The sequence below is a fragment of the Momordica charantia genome, assembly GCF_013281855.1.
Source record: "Momordica charantia cultivar OHB3-1 chromosome 10 unlocalized genomic scaffold, Mcharantia_2.0 BLBB01000010.1, whole genome shotgun sequence".
Classification (NCBI taxonomy): domain Eukaryota; kingdom Viridiplantae; phylum Streptophyta; class Magnoliopsida; order Cucurbitales; family Cucurbitaceae; genus Momordica; species Momordica charantia.
This window is the reverse complement of record NW_028275158.1, coordinates 1,207,129-1,228,780: the sequence shown is the minus strand read 5'-3', so window position 1 is coordinate 1,228,780 and position 21,652 is coordinate 1,207,129. Positions and strand designations below refer to the sequence as shown.

The 21,652-nt window shown below is 31.7% G+C and overlaps 2 protein-coding genes across 2 annotated transcripts; both read left to right on the top strand.

Moving 5' to 3' along the window:
* Positions 1–9,955: 9,955 nt before the first annotated feature.
* Positions 9,956–14,187, top strand: LOC111011649 (agamous-like MADS-box protein MADS3). Its single transcript, XM_022285501.2, has 8 exons — positions 9,956–10,293; positions 10,380–10,461; positions 10,550–10,605; positions 10,689–10,788; positions 11,714–11,755; positions 12,729–12,770; positions 13,723–13,832; positions 13,973–14,187. The coding sequence occupies exons 1-8, from the start codon at positions 10,112–10,114 to the stop codon at positions 14,031–14,033; spliced, it is 675 nt and encodes a 224-aa protein (XP_022141193.1). The 5' UTR covers positions 9,956–10,111; the 3' UTR covers positions 14,034–14,187.
* Positions 14,188–16,661: 2,474 nt separating this feature from the next.
* Positions 16,662–19,760, top strand: LOC111011714 (junctophilin-like protein). The gene is made up of 7 exons (XM_022285582.2): positions 16,662–16,996; positions 17,085–17,116; positions 18,125–18,222; positions 18,311–18,393; positions 18,892–18,969; positions 19,043–19,141; positions 19,273–19,760. The coding sequence occupies exons 1-7, from the start codon at positions 16,913–16,915 to the stop codon at positions 19,579–19,581; spliced, it is 783 nt and encodes a 260-aa protein (XP_022141274.1). The 5' UTR covers positions 16,662–16,912; the 3' UTR covers positions 19,582–19,760.
* Positions 19,761–21,652: the final 1,892 nt, after the last annotated feature.

Sequence of the window (21,652 nt, the reverse complement as noted above, 5' to 3'; positions counted from 1 at the left end):
TTTGTTTATTAAATTAAGAAATCAAACAATAACAAATGTGAAAGTCACATTGACAATTTTTCCTCTCGAGTCTTCCTAATGTAATTTCAAATTTAGGAAATTAATCTAGATCACACCAACTCATAATCAGGAAAAAAATCATTCGTAAGATAAATAAAAAAGGAAGCAATAGTGTAAGAAATTTAACTCAGAATTAATGAAGTCAAACACATTCATTTTATACAATGAATCTCATTAATCATATATGGTAATCAGACATCAGTTACCAATTTTAAAATTTTTCAAAAGGAAATAAAGAGTACCCAATTTTGAAGGCAATTGAAATTTGAAACTTCAATCAAAGAGGTACATATTGATTTTTTTGGTACAGAGGTCGGGTAAAAATTTAATCTCACAACATTTTAGTTGAAGATAGATAGTTAATCCGTTCAACTATGGAGTTGGTTCCAAAAGATTTACGTTATTATATCAATAAAAAGAAGTTACATTCTGAATCCCAGATTTTCCATGCTAAGTGATAATAAATGCTAATTGAAGTCATTTCTAGAAATTTCAAGAGTCACCTTGTAAAAATCGATAATATATGAAATCTATAAGGATCCAAAATGTTTTTTTTTTCCAAAAAAATATATATGGTTGTTGTCGATTTTTTGATGCACTCCACGCAAGTACTATCATACAGGTGCCACACCCATGTCTTTCATCTCTAAGTTTTTGATTTCCTATCTACGGAAATCTAACACCGGTGTGGTGCTTTTACCAAATACACTTTAATGCTCAAGTTAGAATTCAAGTCGAGCAAATAGAGTAGAAAGACAATAATCTCAAAGGTGAGATTTTGCTTCACCAAGAGATTATGTAGTATAGGGACTGACATTTTACCTTCATTAGAGTTACTATGCTCCTTTTATATAGAGAGAGGTTTCACAAGTGTGAGAGGAACACAAAGAGGTGGTATGCAGTGCTCAGGGTTCATGGGACCACCGACATCCTCTTTAGTCCGATGTGCCTCGGATGGGAGTCATGGTGGGGCCCTGGATGATAATCTGAGGCATATCGCGATTTGGATACAAGGTGTTAGCATCCTGCTCACTGGCTGTCATTAGTACGAAATGTCCAGAGGATTGGACCCGATGTGCTCAGTATCAATGGTTCTTCTGTGACCCTGCCCATGTGGCTGAATGGGCTTAAGACGCATGACACCTTGATTTTACCGGTTAACACATATGTTCTAAATTTACATGGTAATTGTTTCCAATTTTGCTATAATACATTAAACGGCCCCTGTCCAACATATTCAGATCATAGTAACCACCCAACTTGGACAAAATTACTCCATTCTTTTTCCAATCAACATATATTTGAAATAAAGCTATTGTATTTTTATGAGTTATCATCATAAGAAGAATATATAAAGATTGTATATAAGATTTTTGGATTATAGTGGACGACTCTTCTCTTTGTGTTCTTTTTCTCCCCTTTTTCATAAAATCTGTGTGTTTCTCTTATACTTTTCTCTTGTTTTATTTGTCATCTTGACCTCTATCATTCTCCAAATGAAAGCCATAGCCACAGGCAAGCTAAAGGACAGACAACATTGGTATAGTCCCACCCAAAAGCATGGTGTGATATTGTACCATATCACTTGGCCTTCAGTCCTTGGGGGGAATTAGTATTGATCAGCAAATGAGAATAATGCAGTTGACCTAATGCATTTTTTTTTAGTACAACCTAATGCATTTTGAAGTTTGTTGTTTTGGATTTTGGAATAATGTCAATAACTTTAGTGCTACTCATCAATCATCACTTGTTAGTAGTGATGAGAGCAGAATATAAATGTCACTTACAAAAACTTTACCTCTTCTTTATATAGATTATTTGGATTATTGTTAGAATATTATTATCAACCATTTATAAGTTAAACTAAAGTAACTAATATTTGAAATGAAATAAGTAAAAACGTTAAGAAATTAAAATAAAACAAAATAGTTTAAACTTAGAAATTTTTGTTAAAAAAGAAAAGTTAATTATAACAAGGATGATGTTTTTTTTTCCTTCTTTGAGTTGAATAATTGCCATGGTAAACTGAAGCGACTTTTGTGAGGTTAATAAGAGCTCTATCCATTAAATCATGCTCGCGTTGGTGCAAGATAAATTAATAATCATTTACAAAACTTTGAGAAGGTGTTTCTTTGCAATATGTCATAATAAATCAGAATGATAGTACGACAGTTTTTAGAATCCCAGGTAGTTGGTTATAATGATGGCAAAACCGTCAAATCGTTTTCAATGAATAATGAAGGAATTTAATTTTTTTTCTTTTTTTTTTGTTGAAAGACATGAATGAAGGGACTAATTGTGAAACGTTGACACAGCGAGTGGGTACGAACAAAGCCAATAGGGTGATATATGACTTGAGATAATCGGATTCCCCTCGACGACAAGATCTTGAGGATAAGATTACTCACTGTTCAATGTCTTTTGGAGCTTCTTCTTTCCTTTAATATTACCAAACTAAATATATTCAAATCTCACCATCAGATCCACTAATCATATTAATCTTAATTAAACTTAAAGTAATTACATGTTCTTGTTGTGGAGATCAGTTGGACACTACGTGGTGTAAATTATTCTCAAGTAGAGAGAAATATATGTGTTAAATGAAGGGTTATACGATGTTAATGCGATGATCCCTCTTTCTTTTTCTATATTTTCCCAGACAGTAATGACCAAATACAAGCTTTTGTAGGTGCGATCATTTCAGTTTGAAGGGGTTGGAGGGCGGCTAAGTTGAGCATAAATTGTATCTAATGGGAAAAAAGATAAAAGTTTTGCTTTTGAATGATTAGTTTTCATTCCACTTGCCACCATACCATATTGCTTTCAACAATTAATTTTCTTTATCGGGCAAAGCAAAGCACGTTATATTTTGTAATTATGAGATATAATTAATTAAATTTTGTTTAGTAGCTACGAGTACAAATCACCTTAATCTTTGAATTTGGTATAATATGGTTTATATATTATATGTGTAAGTCCATCTCTAATGAATTTGAATTTGAAATTTACTCAAAGAGCTATATAACGAGATAGAAATATTTATATAAATTCATTAACCAATCTTGTCCTTGCCACCACATAAATATATTTGACAAGTAAGAGAGAAAGGTAAAAATAAAAACTTAAAAAGAAATAATGAATTGTCAAAATTTTCAATGATGAATTCTCAATATTAAGGAGTCAAGTATTTTTCATAAAAAAATAAAAAACCCATGTGCACATCTGGGCTCCCTATAATTTTCACACAAATTGAACCCGATCGGGTCGTTTTCTCCACTTTTCTTTAATTTTAAGTGCATATACTTCGGAAAGCCCAGGACTTCCCCATATTTCTCAATTCCAGCTCATTCACATAGAACACACAAACACACAAAATTTAAAGAAATGAATGGTGGAGGAAAGAGATTAGGGAAAAGTAAGATGATCTCTAAAGAAATTGTGTTATATGGTGGGGGAGTTTCCACAATGTCATGCATATTAAAGGTGAGGCAATTTGCTTCTCTACTACAGAAACAGAAGGAAAAAAAAAAAAAAAAAGGATTGAAATCCCATGAAACTTGTCTGACCCAATAAGGTTGGAATGTCTACAACAGTGTACCGATTGTCCCAATTAGGGCAAAAACGTTCTGTGCTTAGTTACCCACCGAACCTGTCATAGGGGTTGGCTGTGCCATTAACACTTTCTTTCTTGGCTGTGGTTCTAGTGGAGACTTTAGAGACTGCATTACAAAATGGGAGACAAATACAATCCTAACTTTATAGTGTTTTTGGATTTTTCAAGGAAACAGGACCAACCCAATACTCAATCATTTATACAAAAGGTATATATTTGCATACCTTTTTCTAATGAAAATAGGAAAGCTTTACCAGAAAATGGTGGGTGACTGAGGAAGGTTTCTATCTTCAGAAATCAATCAATATAATGGGTCCAATGTCCCACTCCCACTGACCCTTTGGAATTTATGATTTCAAAGTTTGAATACTTGTCATCTTTATTTCTTCACCCCAAGGTGGACGGCATATGGAATCCACACCTATAATTGAATCATTCACAAACCTTTTCTTTTCTTCTCCCTCCTCACAGCTTGTACATCAGTACTATATTTTTATTTTAAGTGTGTGATTTCTCTCTCTTTCTTTCTGTTTTTTTAGAAAACAAATTTGAGTTTGGAAGAGATTTAAACCTTCGATAAATTCTTTATCCCACTCCTTTGAGGTTAATATATTTTTTTTTATCAAATTGTAAAAAGATAGGGTTATAGGTGGAATAGCATGGACTCCGAAAAAATATGTGTCCAGGCCTCGGCTCAAACAGGTGACAAGGAAAATTATCCATGACCAGCCGAGGCGAAAAAGCCCAAGCTCAATACGATACCACCACCAGCGTAAAATAATTTGTTGACACACTAGATATGAAGTGCCAAAATAGTAAGGGCAACGGTTCTCAATACTTACATGTAAAAGGTTGAGTCCATGCTCAAAGAAGGTATGACAACCTAACTATATTAGGCTTAACGTTAAGTACGTCTAAGTTAAGCTTTGAAAGGTACGTTTTACTAAGCACCACACTATTTTGCAAAGTTATGTTTGCAGGTTTTGGCCGCCTCAATCGATTAGACATCCGAATAATCCAAGGCCGACGATCCATCACCCCGTCCAGAATCTTGGCCAACAGTAACATATATTGCAAAAGTATAGTTTTATCAAACCAGCACGTGAAGACCAAAAAAGCACTAGTTTCTAATATGACAAAAACTATCTAACTCAAGGGAGAAAACGCATCGTCTCTCTCACATTATGCTTTTATAATGATGCATCTTCTTTTAGAGAAGATAAATGAAAGAAAAAGGGAGACCCAATTGCAAATCAAAAGTGTAGAATGATGATGTTAACGGTTTTTGGAGTATCTTGGTGAGATCCACCGCGAATGTGGACATGATAGTTTGTTGAATATGAGTTATTTATGTTGCGAAGAGAATATTAGGACCATGGAATAATATAGATGGTTCGCAACAGCATTAGAACAAGTTAGCAGTGGATATATATATGGTGACCCATTTACGTTTTAGTGTTTTCAGGTACAGCTGAAAATTTTCAAGATTGAAAAGAAGTTTTGTTGTTTTAGGACAAAGACAAGACTCTCACTCTGGTTTTTATCATTCATAGGACACTCTCCTTTTTCCCCCACTTCATTATTCTCAAGAATTTAACACACAGATCACAGAGAGATATATGGCTATGGCTGAGTGTACACACTCAGCTCCCAAATGAGTTGGTCTCCTTGCACGTCATTATACATTTTTCGTTCAAACTTCATTTAACTTCTCCTAGTCTTTCGTAGTTTTTATAATGGCATGATATTTTTGTCTTTTTTACATGCCTAAAGTGCTCCTAGTTTTGTTTTTATTTCACTAGGAAAAAGGTCTCTTGCATCTACGATGATCTATAATATTCATTTTTCTTCAGTTAATATTTAATATGTGACTCTGATCACACCCACACCATAGATGTCATAAAATTAATTATATTCATTAGTTGAAATCTTATAATATTTTAATACATGATTTGGTCTACTTATTAGCATTTGTCCATAATAATACATTTAAATTATTCATTTGAATATTGACCGAATGTCTAACCATAGTAAAATCAATGGATTATTCCTTTCTTAACCTGGATATGAAACCCCTATAAATAAAAATAATTAATAATTAAAGAAGAAAGCTTATAGGCCCAACCAACACAATGTCCATGGGCCTAACGAAAAGCGTTTATGGGCTTCACTATATCGGTTGAGTTTGCATGATCACGAACCCCTTGGTGTGATGACTGAGCCCAATACCTTCAATTGGGTCAATATTGGACATTTCGACCTCATTCATGAACATGGGCTTCTGCTTGATTTTCTTTTTCTTTTTCCTTTTCGTTTTTTCCTTTTTTTATTTTCTCTTTTTTACTTTCTAGAATACTTTAAGTCAACATCTAAATTAAAAAAAAAAAAAATCAACTAAATCGATCGACCCCAACAAAATCGATGTCAGTGGGCTGACTTGAATCGACATGTGAACGGTGTCGGGTAGTTGGAAAATTGATTTTCAACTTGCATATATATTTTTCTTCTTTTGAAAAAAGGAACTTAAAACCATACGATTGGCAGTCCTATTGTACTATTGAGAAAAACCAACGCACTACTTATTAAATTTGAAATAATATATATTTTTTAATATTCCATTTTTCTCTTCTCACCTACCTCCCCATCTTTCTCTTCCCTTCATCTGTCCACCTCAAAGATAAGGCATATCTCTCTTCTTCAATTTACCTCTCCCTCTCACACAACAAATTTCTACATTTGGCTCTCAATTTTTTACTAAAATATATATATTGTTGCAACCTCTGATGTATAAGCTCTAATGCTTAGGTGGCTCTTACCTCACTCCATCTTGCCTCAATTTCATTTATGGATCGGTTGTTTAAATTATAGAACCTTTTTCCAAAATTGTTGATTGAGTGAATCATAACTAATCGACTAGGCTTAAAAATATGTTCTTAATCCAAAAGATTACTTAGCCTCCGTATCAATTTGTGCTCAAAACCAATAGTAATCGTTGTGTACTCTTACACACATATATATATATACACACACTAACTTTGTAAAGAATGATATACTAAAATAATGGAACTTTTTTTTACCAAAATTGAAACTTTGGAGTTTGGCAGATGGTGAGATTGTGTTCAATTTCGCAAAGAGGAGGAAACGTGATTTTTGTTTGAAACATGAAATTCAAAATATGTAAAATAGATTAAAGATGTTTTTTATAGATATTGTCATGGACGTTTTTCTAAATTTTAAATTTCAAATATTTAGAGATGGCTCAATAAATAAGTCGCCAATTATTTTAGACTTTCGTTCTAAGGATGCTGTGCTAAATAAAAAGTCTTGTGTGGGTGATGTCATAATTAAGAATTATTTAAAAGAGAATTAGGAGGCGTTGTTGATCAATGTGGACCTCCGTAAATTGGGTTACGCGTCAAGTCGCCATTGGTTTGAATTAAGCAAATAAATGGCCACCTATTGGAACCGAGCTGCGTGTGAGTGACACGTGTAGAGATGCTTTAGTAATTGGGCCCCACGTTTAATAAAGTGTGATGAAGGACAATAATAATAAGCTAGGGTCTCAAAGGACATTAAAATTGTGTCCATATAAAAAGTAGAGCAATAGTAAGTCGACACGTGTTAGCATCTATAAATCAGATTTCCAGAAGATAAGGGGCATGAGATGAAAAGCCCTGTCACTATTGCTAGCGAAAGAAGCTACCGTCAGTCCACGTGGCAACTTCTCAAGCCGGGAATTGCTCTCCAAAAGCACATGCTGTCATTCGGGAGAGAACACATTCTCTCCTAACAACGACAACCAAAAGACAACTTAAAACATTTTTTTTAAATACAAATTACTAATCTTTTCCATTTTAAATAACAAATTTCCGACCTTTACTTACGATAATTCTTTCATTTTTTTTTGTTTTATGTTTTTAAAAATTAAAGTCTGAATTATCGTTATTGTGTAGTTTTCGCTAATGGATCTTTACAACTGAAACTCGTTGTCTTAGTTGAATAACATCAACTAGTAAATCTGTGATACTATAAGACTTTATGTCATTGCTGAATGCCTTTTGAGCATTAGTTTTTAAAAATTTGTTTTTGTTTTCTAAATTTAGATAATAATTTAAATATCCTCTCAAGAGAGGTAAAAATTTTATTAATAAAATTGCCCAAACGAGATGGTTCAATGTCACTAGTAAAAGTAGTTGCAATTAAACAACTTGAAAATACATAAAAGAAATTCGAACTCATGACATTTTGGTCAAAAATAAGTATGTTAACCGAGACTTAAGTTTTATAAAGTATAAATAATTAACCCTAGAAAATGACGAAGGTTCCTCAGAATTGATGCAATTTAACCTAACACTAGTGGAGTTATGAGGATACAGTTTAATTACAATGATTTTGTAATTCTAGAAAGCAATTACTTAAATTAAAAGCTAGAAATTGTACTGTAACCATCTCTATATATGGTCGATTTCAACTTGGAAATATTGTTTTGTCTTTTTACTTTATATATATATTTACTATGTACTTTGCTATCTTTTGTGTCCTTTAGTTATTTAATGGCATATATTAATATCAACACATTTTAGCTGTGAGTCGTGACGTATGCTACAGAAAGAAGCTACTTTTCATTCATTATTGAAATATATTGTGTCAAACGATATTGGTTATTAAAACACCACAGAAACTTAATTGTTAATGTACTTCTTGCCATCAAAATAAAAAAATATATTACTCAACCACACCAATATCCATAGTTAACTTTATATTTTGAATATATTTCAACGAGTTAAAGCGTTTATTTTTTATAAAAAATCGTCGTGATGTACTAAAAAAAATTTGTATTTTATTTTTTACCAAACATATCAAATGGTATCTAATCTTTTAGGCAATTCCCAATTTAAATCTTTTATCGTTTAAAATTTTCTCAATTAAGTGTTCCAACAAATTAAAATTTGTTAATAAACAATTTATATATCATTAAATTATTGTTTTATACATTGAAATGACTTTGCCACTTGGAATAAATTAATAATTCATGTGTGGGTAGAATTTCACCGATGGATGGATTTGCGTTTTATATGTTAAGCCATTTGGAGTGGCATGTCTAATTGTCCAATATATATATATATATATATATATATTCATATACTAAAAGAAAATATTACTATCATCTTAAATTTGCAAATTTCAAAAGAATTTTGTATAAAATGACTTTATTGAGATTTTCTAATAGACTAATTAAGATAAAATTGAAAATTTTAAAAGATTAAAAATCAAATTAAGAATTACCTAAAAGAGCAAATATTTAGCCCTCATTTTACATAATGAATTAGATTCAGTATTTATTTACATATTTATTCAATAATTTGTTCCAACCGAGTTGTTTTTTAAGAATATAGAAATTGAGTTTGAGTATTATTTTCTTAGTATTTTATGTAATTATAAATTTTGAAGTGAGGAATTTGCTCATGTTTAAGAATAACTATCCAATAATTTATCAGTTTCAAGCACAATCTCATTAAGACAATTTCATTCCGATTTTATTCAGAGACGAATATATTTACTATCATGCATTTATATTTTATTTGGCTGGCTATACTTTTGTCTAGATCACACCTCTTTTAATTTTTTAACTTTGGAATATCGAGGTAGATGATCAAACTTTCAACCTTAAAGAATATATAAATATTAGATATCATATAAATGATTAAATTTATCCTTACTACTAACTTAAAGCATTTGGTTTCATTGGTTACCTATTTAAAAAAAATATATGCATCTGCCTTAACCATTGATGATATTGGCTTTATTTTCACATCTTAGACCTTCTCATTAATGGAACTTATGAATTGTCATTTACTAGACAAGAGAATAAAGTTTTCCATAAATGTTTGATTTCTCTTAGATATCTGTTTTAGATAAACAATAGAAGTTAAAATCTTCCTCCATTCTAAAGGAAACATTCAACCATATTCGAAAGACCTAAATTAAAGTCTATTTTGGTTAATAAAAGAAGAATGTGAAGATAAAATATTTGATGATTTATTCTCTGATATTGGGAAAACATACAAAAGAAAAAAAGAAAAGAAAAGAAAAGAAAAGAAAAGGGGTGTCCCCCCATCTTTGAGAAAAAAAGAGAAAAGGAAGAAAATGAGAGAGAGCTTGGTCCACGTTGTACGATTCGAAGGTGTTTGCTCCGAACCCACACATCACCCATTTTGTATGTGATAAAGTTTGAAAGCGACCCCCATAGAGATCAGACTAACTTGTGTTGTGTTTTGTGTATGTTGTAGAAAGAGAGAAAGAAAAATAGGGCTATTCTATTTGTGAATGCAACTCAACTGATATAATTAGGCTTTAAGATAGTGAAGGTGCAAAAAAGGGGTGCTTTAAAAATTGTTGCTTGTTGTGTAGAAACAAAAACCAGAGTGTGATCTGGATATGGGTAGAGGAAAAGTGGTGCTTGAGAGAATAGAGAACAAAGTGAACCGCCAAGTCACATTCTCAAAGCGCAGAAATGGGTTACTGAAGAAGGCCTATGAGCTCTCTGTGCTCTGTGATGTAGATGTTGCTCTCATCATCTTCTACAGCCGTGGCAAGCTCTTCGAATTTTCCAGCACTGAGTCAGCTCTCTATTCTCTCTCTCTCTCTCTCTATTCTTTATCCCATATCCCTCTTAATTCAATTCTTTGTTCTTTATATTCATCAGCATGAACAAGATTCTTGAGAGGTACCACCAGCGATGTTACAGCTCTGGATCCACCAGCAACCTTGATGAGAGTGACGTTCAGGTTCTCATTCCATTTCTTGAAACAAATTCTGATCGAGGATGTACAAAATCAGATCACATCTAACTTTTGTTTATGTTTTTTCTGGCAGATAGAAGAGGTTTCAAAGCTGAGAGCCAAATATGAATCTCTTCAGCGTTCCCATAGGTAATTATATAATTTAAGTATCTATTAATTGTACAATATGTGTGTGTAATGTTTCTTTAATTTTTGTTTTGTATTTTATGAAGGAACTTTCTTGGGGAAGAACTTGAGCCACTGAACCTGAAGGAGTTGCACAATCTTGAGAAACAGTTGGATAAAACTCTTTCACAAGCTAGACAGCGGAAGGTAATTAAAAATCAACACACACCATTTTTTTAATCACATGATTTGACAGAACCTGTATGAAATTCAGAATAAAAGGACATGTGTTTTGTTTATTATATTTCAGGGGTTCGTAAGTTTTTTTTTTGGTTCCACTTTATTTTTATTGTGTTGGAATTGGAACCCTTGACTAATTCTTTAGAATAATTATTTCTGTTTGAATAGAGTTCTCCTATTTGATTTCTTGTGTAATTGATTGATCTCTACTGCAGACCCCTATTTGGTCGGATTTAAAATGATTGTTCTATCATTTCTTATTTGCAATTCAATGTAGTTCAAATTTCGTGTTTGTAATTGATTATGAATGATTTATCTAAACAGTATGGAAAGAAGGGATTTCTGAAATTGTTTAGAGGTTGTGATTATTTTATGTTCTCCTTTGACTTCTGTACATGAAATGCTTTTCATTGTCAACAATAATAAGATTAACCCAAAATTTTCAAAAGTTATTTTTTTAGGGGTCTGATACTGATTTCATAAAGGTGGTAGGCTAGAAAGTTCTCCATCCAAATATAGGTGGTGTTATTGTCCGATCACAATTTCATATATAGTGCGTATATTCTAGTTCAATAGTTTAAACATTTAGATTCATTTGTTGTTAAATCATTAACAAATCTAAAAGCTTGAACATTAATTAAGAATGAAATGAACTCTAATATAGGTTTGAACATAGAAAAAGAGAGGATAGAACTTGAGCTTTCTGCTCTGATACCGTATTAAAACATGATATTAAACAGTAGTGATGAAACCGGTCAAAAAACCTAAAACTCGTGTTGCTGTTATTTCGAATGAGTCTAATTAATTAAGATGTTTTTTTCTTCTTTCTTAATACCAATTAAAAAATGGGAATGTTAATCATATTCATTAATCTGTTTGTTGTTAAATGCAGGCAGAGATAATGCTTCAAAGATTAGCAGAGTTGCGCAAAATGGTATGAAAAAACAAGGTTTTTTTAGTATGATCCAACAGTTGCTTGTGTATTTATAGGTAGATGTATATGATCTTTTAAGGTTACCTGGACAATGTTTTCTATTTTTTGTTTTATGTTCTTTTTTATAAACAAAATATATTTGATAATTGTTTTTTTATTTTGTTCTTTTAAAATTTGAGTAAAAACTTAATGCCACTTAGCCCTACCAGGAAGGGATGTTTTGAGGTGGGCAAGGAAATTTTGATGGATCAAATATAATAATAGATCAAAAAAAAGGCAAAGTCTTTTTTTTTAGTTTGGCTATAGGAGCAAACAGCTCGAGATAATCGATGTGATAGGTTTGTGTGAAACCTTTCGCCACAAGACGAGCCCTCTCCATACTTAACATGAACATTGGTTGTTTGGCATAAATATTTAAAATTATTATGTTAAATCTTTTATTTATTTATTTAATATCCATTTTATAAGTTAAAAAATTAATGAAAAAAGAGAAATAAGTAATAAAAACGCTTACGTTCTCAAAAGTTGGAAACAAAAGTTAAAACCCAGCCCTTTCGACCAAACTTTCTTGAGAAAATTATCGAACATATTGCATTCATTATGGAAAAATTAAATGGTACGTAATAAAACTTTTTCTTATCAACCACCGTTTGAACAGTACCGTACTTCGTTTAATTAATATGTATTAAATGAAGAGAATGTTGGAGATTCGATCAATTGTTGAATCTTTTCACTTTTATTTATTTGATTCCATTTGATTTTAGTTCAATAATAATACGAAGCATTATTCTTTGTAGTTTAAAACTTAACATTAAATCAACATTAATATAAAGAGATGAAATTAATTTTATTCTTCTATTTTCTTTTTCTAATTTTCCATTAATTCATTGTTAGTTAGATTTCCTTTTTTATTTTTGTTTGGAAGTGAAAAGGTGAAAAAGTGACTAAGTAATTGTTTTTTTGAGGCATACAGGAGCAGGACCTTGGAGATCAAAATACTGAGCTCAAATCAAAGGTTTTCTTCTCTTGCTTCTTCTCACCTTCCCAATCAAATATATATATGCATGCTTAAATCATAATTATAACTTAGTTGTGGTCTTATTTTTAAATTTAATATCATACTTCGATTCCTGTACTTTTTTTTTTTTGGCTGTGGCAAACTTGTATAAGTGTTTAAAGTCAGTAGTGATTATGGATTTTTTTAGTATAGCAATCGTTTCGTTCCGGTTAAATATACCAAATAGTAATCCTAGGTACTTCTTAACCTTTTAAAATTCTCGATTTTATTAAGATCTTTCTCTGTTAAAAAAAAGTTAAAATCTTTTAATATTAAGTGGTTGATGTATTATTATTAAATTATTAATTTATTAACATATTTAGACGCGTGGATATGTCACTTGAATAATACTTTATGCATGAAACTCAACCCATTAATCATCGCCATTGACCAAAAGTCATTTCTTTAAGTGATGTGTCTGAGTGACATGTCATATGTCCAAATGTATTAATAAAATAATAGTTTAATGACACATAAATTCTATGTTAATGAAATTTAACAAGTGTTTATATGAAAGACTTAATCGAGAATAACCAAAAGGAAAGCTGAGATTTTTGAAAGATACCAAATTGAGAATTATATACGAGATTAGGACCATTTGATATATATTCAGTCATTTGTTTTTTTTTTTTTGTTACTTAGTATTTTTATAATTAAGCTTATAAAGAAACTATTTCACTTGTGATCTATTTTTAGGCTCCATTTGATTAACATTATTTTATCACAGGTTTTAGAATTTTTTCGATCCATATATATTATAAATCTTTGTTAAATCTTTTATCTCTTCAATGTGAGGTTTTTAATAGGTTTTATGTACTTAAAATATTTGCGGGAAGACTAAAACTTAAGGTTATTTTCAGTTGATTATTGAACATAATATTTAATTAATAGAACAAAACTTTGGTATTAGCTTGAGGAAGGACAACGACGGTTGCAACAAAGTGAAGATGGGCAGGGAGATCCAGAAGAACAAGTACCTAATTACGAAGTGGTAGGAGAAGAACCAAACATGAGCAGCAGGTTTGTTTTTAATTTTTTTTACCAGCAAATTCAAGTACATGATATATGCTTCTTAAATAATCTGAAACATTAAGTTTATAATGCACGAATAAATTAATGATTTTTGGGTGAACTATGTGTGTGTTTTTAATGAAACACAGGTGCTTTGATGTCCAAGAAGAAGAAGAAGCCAGGGCAGCCATGGCAGGAGGAAGGGAGTAACCTAATCCCAGAATGGCTGATATGAAATGTTAACATATTTATATAAATGTTCTCAAATTTTTACTTTCTATATTCTTCATAATAAGATTATGGACCTTATAAATTAAAAACTTCTCTTGGGATTATTTCTTAAATATATGTTTGTCTTTGTTAATCAGGTTTAATATTCATACTACAAAATGCATATGTTTCCTAGCTCTCTCTTTCAGTGTGAATGATACTTTAGTCTTTAGGATTAATAATTTTACTACAAAATTAAATGCGTGTATGTTCTCTCTCTTTCTCTCCACAATCATCTTTTTTAAAGGTGGAGTGAATATCAGAGATTCAAACATAATCCTACATCAGTTCAAAGATGGTAGAAAGATTTTGGATATTTGAGTAAGAGAACAAATATAATTTCTAAATAAAGTCTTTTCGGTAGGTTTTAAAATTAAAGTAAAATTGGTAACTTGAAGTTTCAAAATGAACATTTTTGGTCTTGAGGTTTGAGGCATGTGTCTATTTGGTCTCTGAAGTTTTAAAATGAACACTTTTTGTTTCTGAAATTTGAGAAATAGTTTTAAATGGATCCTGATTTTTTATTTTTTTTACTGTTTAGATGATGGTATTTTCTCTCTCCTTACCTCATCTCTTCCTCGCTCTTTTACCTACTCTTTTTCGGCGACTACCACGTCTTTGTCGCCGCTGCCCACCATTCATACCGAATATATATCATTTAATTAATATAATTTGTCACATCATCAACTACAATAAACAATTTAATTGTAATTTGCCATGCCATTTTAATATTAGTTAATTAATAGTAAAAAAAATCAGAGACCATTTAGAACTATTTCTCAAACTTCATGGACCAAAAGTGTTCATTTTAAAACTTCATGGACTAAGTTGACACCTAGGACCAAAAATATTAACTTTGAAATTTGAGGGACCAATTAGACATCTACCTCAAACCTGAAGGATCAAAAGTGATCATTTTGAAACTTTAGGGACCAAGTAAACACCTACCTCAGTCCTTAGAGACAAAAAATATATTTTGTCCAATATATTATTATAGAGGATACAGAGAATCATCATCTTAATAAATAATATCTAGAGTCATGTGTGCCATAGACTTAGCTATATGACTAGAATTTGAAAAGTCAAAACCAAAAAATTGTGAATGTTCGTTATTGTTGATTTGTATAGAGATTTATCAAACATGTAAAAAATAAAATAAAGAAAGAAAGAAAAATGAGATATTTAGAACAAGCTCTAAATTTGGTGTCTACACCATATTCTCAAATGCTAATTAAGTAGGTTTTTTTTTTTTGAAAGAGATCATTTCATTACGATAGGTAGGTAAGAAACATACAAAAAAATGAGGCTCAAATGGATGCCCTCAAAAGAAATGGTACCTATATCATACTTACAAAAGAAAAATGATTTTGATGATCAAGATTGACTATAAATCTTGGAATCATCTCAAAGGTGTGCAGAAGATCTTCATGAATATGAGAAGATGAGATTGTTGCGCTCCATCTAAATATTCTAAAGAACTGAAACAATAAAGCATTTGTCCCTTTGATCTCTTGGGGAAGATAATACTTCCTTGATGAAATCATCCACCCAAGTAGGGAGAGGAAACCAAATGTTAAAAGCCTTGAAAATAGCAGACCAAAGGCAATCTGGCAATGCAGAAATATATAGATGGTCTAAAGATTTGGATTGACGATAACATAAGATGCGTCAGCTCAGATTAATGGCTAATGTTTGGTACCTTATTAGTAATTATTCATGGGTATTGAGGTTGGAGAATGCACCAAATAAAGAGTTTACATTTTTTTTTTTGGGAAAAGCATATCCCAAAATTTGGAAAATAAATCAGAATAACTCCCGGGAGCATGGCCTATTAATTAAATTCAAATGCAAATTAAGTTAGATCGAGACAACAAATTTGAGCTAGCATATGAAGTTTTAGTGTAATAGGCCGGTAAGCATACTGAATAATCACGCATCTTATTATCTATAGAAATAGTACAATAATGCTCATACATATATAGAATCAATCATATGTAATATGCTAAAATAACATCAATCCAAACTGCAAACCACTTGCTTATTTTGGAAAAAAAAACACCATCTCAATCAAGTCAAACCAAAATGCATAATAACACAATTTTAGTTGTGGATCGAAATTATATTAGTCCCGTCCTCTAGGATGTCGTAGTGACATAAACCTGGAATCGTGTAATATCACCTATACTATGAGGTCTTGTGTTCGAATCTTATGCTGGTCGTTGTATTACTTAGTTCAGACAACGAATCTTGGTTATAAGGATCACTACTGTAAGCCACACAAATTTGTAAAAAATATTTAAATTAACAAATAAGTATTTTATCATTTCTAATTAAGTTAAAAGATGATTAATTTTAATATTACGTCTATATTAGTAATATTTTGTTGATATTTTTTTATATTTTGTCAATTTTTTACAATAGTATAGAAATATCGATTTCGATCAAAATCTCTGACATGTAGACGGATATTTAATACCTTATTTAAATCATGGAATTTATTCAATTTAGAACTTTTTTTGGGCTTAAATTGCTGCGTCGCCTTCTCTTTCTCCACGTGCTTAGCATGTGCGTCGCAATCGGTCAACTCGCGGATTCAATTGCTGGACCTGGACGCTTCGTTTTGCCAGCGAAAGTAAGCTTACTTTCCCCAAGGCGACCTGCAAATTTCGAATCCCGTTTCCAAGATTTCGCCATTTTTTCGCAGTGAATAGACGCATCAGGAAATTGGGTGTCTTCGATTGGATGAAATTCAGAATCCCTATCAGCCATTCTCGTTTCTTTTTCTGATTTCCGCAAGAAATTATTTTCAGGGAAAAAAAATGGCTTCTAATCCCTCTCTTTTGCCCGAAATTGGTCCTGATGGCCTTGCAATGGAATCCCCTGTAATTGCCTACACTGAAAAGGTTTTGAATCTGACTTCTGGACTGCAAGATTTCTCTTAATTTAGTTCTTTTTAGAATTTTGTTTATTAATTGTCTAATTATGTTACAGATAATCGAGGAAGAGCAACTTCAATTGAGAAAGTATGAATTTCTTCCATTGCCTTCTCAGATCTGGTTCCTCGCGCATTATACCTAGCTTTTATGCATTGCTTTTGCTTACCATTGGTAAAGTAGAGTAATTACTTATGATTATATCTTTTCTGTTGACGGAAATTTAAGTGTGGGGCGTTATTCATAATGCACGAGTATACAATTTATGGTCTTGAGGAAGTCCTGAAGGAATCATCTGGCTTAGGTAATCATATGTTCCCTTCAATCTATGGAGAGGAACGAATTCCTAACCTCCGAGCTATGTTCAGATTGATTATGTTAACACCAACAACATAATGCTAATTTTAATTTGTAATGACATTAAGGGGATGCTCACAACTTAGGAAGTTTTAATGTTTGGAAAACATTCTTTCTATTACTCTTATGTTTGAAGTTGAATATAGTCCAGTGAAGGATAGCTATGAGGCAAAGCAAGGGAGGATGCTGATTGGGGTAAATGGAAATATCAAAGGCTTAGTGTGATCATGTGAACATTCACATTTGATTATCTCATAGTGATATCTTAGACTGAGTTGACATTGGTTCCAATATGCCTCTCTTTTTACTGTAGTGGTACCCGTGGTCGCTATATTTGGCACCAATAAGTAATGTTGACAAGAACATACGATAAGCTGTAGGATTATGTTAGGTCCTATCATTTTGGCTTTGCTCTTGTTTATTAATCCATATTCTGCACTCCTTTCACTAGGCATATTCTTAAATTAGTTAAACTCTAATTAAGACCTCCAATTTTGTGCTGAAACCTAGTGGGGTAAATCACTGAAGTTTGATCAAGTTAAAAAGGATCCATTGTATATTTGAGAATGATCCCACCTCGGATACAGAAGTTGACTTCTAATTGGCCAGTTACAATCCCTCCAAGCATAACAATAGTGAAATGAAGTTTTATACTCAGTGAAATGATCTTTATTTTGCTCTTCTTACCCGTCTCCTTGAACAGGAAATGTTCTTAATGGCTTGGTTTGTTATTTCATCCAGATATATTGAAGAGAATTATTCTAAAATTCGAGATGTTGAACGGGAGTTGGCAAATCTTACAATGGAGATGAAACTCACATCTGGGCCCAAAAAAGCAGGTTGAACTTATTATCAGTTGTTTTATTTTGCTTGTTGATTGTCATTAAATGGTTTTGACTTACCATCATGAATGGTTTTATATCTTAGCACTTGAACTTTTGCGGAAGAAAATAGAAATGGCAACAGAGAGAATACGTGCAGCCAAGTTGAAAGAAGAACAAGCAAAGCAGGTTTTCCCCTTCTAAAATCTTTGTATTGGACCGTAACCTTGACTAGAAGTTGGCCATTTGCATGCCACTTCATGCCTGCTCCATAAGTTGCAGAAAACTGTGTTATTTTAAACCTATAATTTAGGGGAAAACAAAATTTGAGTGGTTAATACAATCAAATTGTTCTAGTCTTGCTAAATTATAACCAGTCTTTCCTATTTTTGTCCAAATGTGATGTCTTTGCTTCTTTAACTATGATGTCTGAAGATTTGCATCAATGGTAGAAAAAAGAACGATCAAGTTAAGTTTTGTGAGAATAGATTCTCATGCTTGCCACGTTTTCTTCTTCTAACTGCATTTCACACAAACTACATCTTCTCTGGGATTTCACGAAATGGAAGGGGCATCAATCAATTTCTTCTAATTTTTACTACACATGTTTTATATATTCATTTTGGCCTGCACTACAAAATCGTTAATTGGTATTCAAGGAGTTTAATATGCTGATTCTCCCTTCAGGCTTGGGAAGCAGCATCAAAAGTAGTGCAGGACGAGGAACAGATTAAGCAAAAGCTGTGTGAAGACTTGAATCATCTGGTACAAATCTTTGCATTATGTTTTCTTGTGTTAAACTGTTGCATATATTTGAGGGTATCTTTATTCTTAATAGGTTCAAGAAAGCAGTAATTCGCAATTGACAAGGCTGGAAGAACTTAAACGGCGTATGGAAGCTTTGAATCCAGGTCGAGTATCGACCTCTGTTTCTTATGTAAGTCTTCTAAAGGGTTGCATATAGTATCTCATATTCATAACAATGCTGATTTGTTATGTAGTTTCTGGTTGGCCATTAGCATGGCCCTGTGGAGATATAATGTAAAATATATGCATTGGATTACACAGGATGGGAAAACAGTGGGAGGAGCACAGAATAGCAGAGTTTCAGATTCTTCTGGAGGTCCTACATCAACAGAAACAGGTGTAAGAGCAAGAGCAAATGAAAGTGCCCCTAATCAGGGAACAACCAGTGGTGGTGCTCCTCCAGTGATGAATGGGCAAAATCAAAAGCCCCCTTCTGAGGGAGAAGGGAGAGGGAAAAAGAAAAATCAGCTCCATGGAAGAGGGAAGGGAATTGGGGCAGTGCCTAAAGGAAGAAGCTCTACTGACTCTGGTTGGACTGGCTCTGGGTTTGATGTGGATGGTAGAGTGTGAGCTGGGCTTAACCACACTATAATATCAAGTTTCAAATCTGTCAATATCAATATTCAATCAACAGTCAAGATATGGTTCTTTTATTAAAGGAAAGTTCTGTTGGTATTTTGTTATAGGCTGGAATGGAAACTTTACTGTTAGCCCCAAGTTCTAGTAATTACATTTTTGTGTTTTGATAATGTTTCTGTCTTGTCACTAACTTACCTGTTAACTGTTGATTCTTCCAAAGTTCCATTAATGATCTTCAAGTATTTAAGGAGAGTTATCAGACTGAAATATTCAGCATAAACTAAATGAACAGATTAAGGAACTTCTATTTCAATCCCTAAACCTTCAGGCTACTCTATTTCAAAATTTTTGAACAAAGATCTTTCAACTTATCACTAACTTATTAGTCAATTTCATATAGAAAAGTGATGACATAGGTTGGGCAATATTTTTATTTTTAAGATGAGGAAATTACAAGCATGTTTGGTAAGGTTTTTATTTTTTGTTTTTTATTTTGGTTTTTATCTCTAATTTGTGCGTTTAGTAATTATTCATATTTCTCATTTCCCATTGTCCATTGTGTAGATATTTTGAAAACAATATAATCATATTTTTTTGTCTCTAGTTACATTTTTAGTGTTTCAAAACATAAATAAAAACATTATTTTAATATTTCTTGATCTTCTTAACTTATAGAATGCATAATAAATATAATATAAAAATTCAAATATTTAATCTTAAAAATTAATTTCACATAAAATTTTATCTTTCTTTTTTTAATTTAAAATTTTAGAGAACGAGCAACATGAAATGATTACCAAATACAATTCTTGTTATATTCCATTCTATCGAAAAACTGCCTACTTAAAAGTATCCAACCCTCCTTTGATTTTCCTACGTGTATTTTTTTAACTTCGCTCATCACTTCCTTCCATTTTCATCGAATTTTTTTTTGGCAGGAGTATAAATATTTTTTTCATTCACTACTTAACCGATTGTCTTAAAAATATGTACAGTCCATCAACATTAAATAATTACTTATAAAAATAGAATCCTAATAATGTGGGAAAAAAAGGAGTAATCCTAGTTTCCTTGTACACAGTAACTTTTCCCGTTTTATGGTCAACTTCTCAACTAAAAGTCGGCAACATTATGACAGTTTAATTTTTCTGAATGATTACATGAAGCAAATCAGAGAAATATGTCTGCCTTTGGACCAGCCATTTATGAAGACTTGCTGGGAAAAAATGCTACAACCTATATTCAATGGGGCACGCAGAAGATTACATTAAAAGCCAATTAATGTAAAAATGGCACCATATATTATATTAATTATTTGTACACTTTAATTCGCAACAACTTGCAAGTGAAGCAACCCCTAAATTATTACTGGAGAACCATCATTTGTTTCATGGAAATTAGATTTTATAGGGTCTCCCCAACCATACTCAATTATGCAATATAATAAACCCATCAGAATTTCCAAATAATAATTACCCCACACTTTAAATGTTCATTGGATGTTCAAACCAAGTGAATTTTTTTTACCAATATTCTGATATTTCTTTACATTATTGGCCGTCTACAATTTAAATTCAGGGGGCACATAGTTTTATGTTATTAAATGACATTTATTTTATCAAAAAAAGTGAGGCAAACTTTAAATACTGGATATTATTAATTTTGAGATAGAGAAGTTGAAGTCAAACCTGTGAAATGCATTAAATAAGTATTCATTATCTTTAAACTATTTAATTTCCTTGTATTCAAAATCGACCTTGATCACAACGGTCGAATTTTTATTATTATTCTTTTAAAGTTTTACTAGAGGCTATGTATGCACAACACCACAGAGACACGTGCATTCTTGATAATAAATATAATCAAATATAAAATTTTCATTATCAATACAAAAATGTTCATTATTACAATATTTAACTATCGTACCTGCCTGAAATTAAGTAAATTAAAAAAATTGATAAAAAAATTAGAAAAAGAGGCTAATTTGAGCATAGATCAGTGAATCCCAATTACTTTTTCCTTAGCTCTAAAGTTTAATTCTCTTACCCTTTAAATACTATTT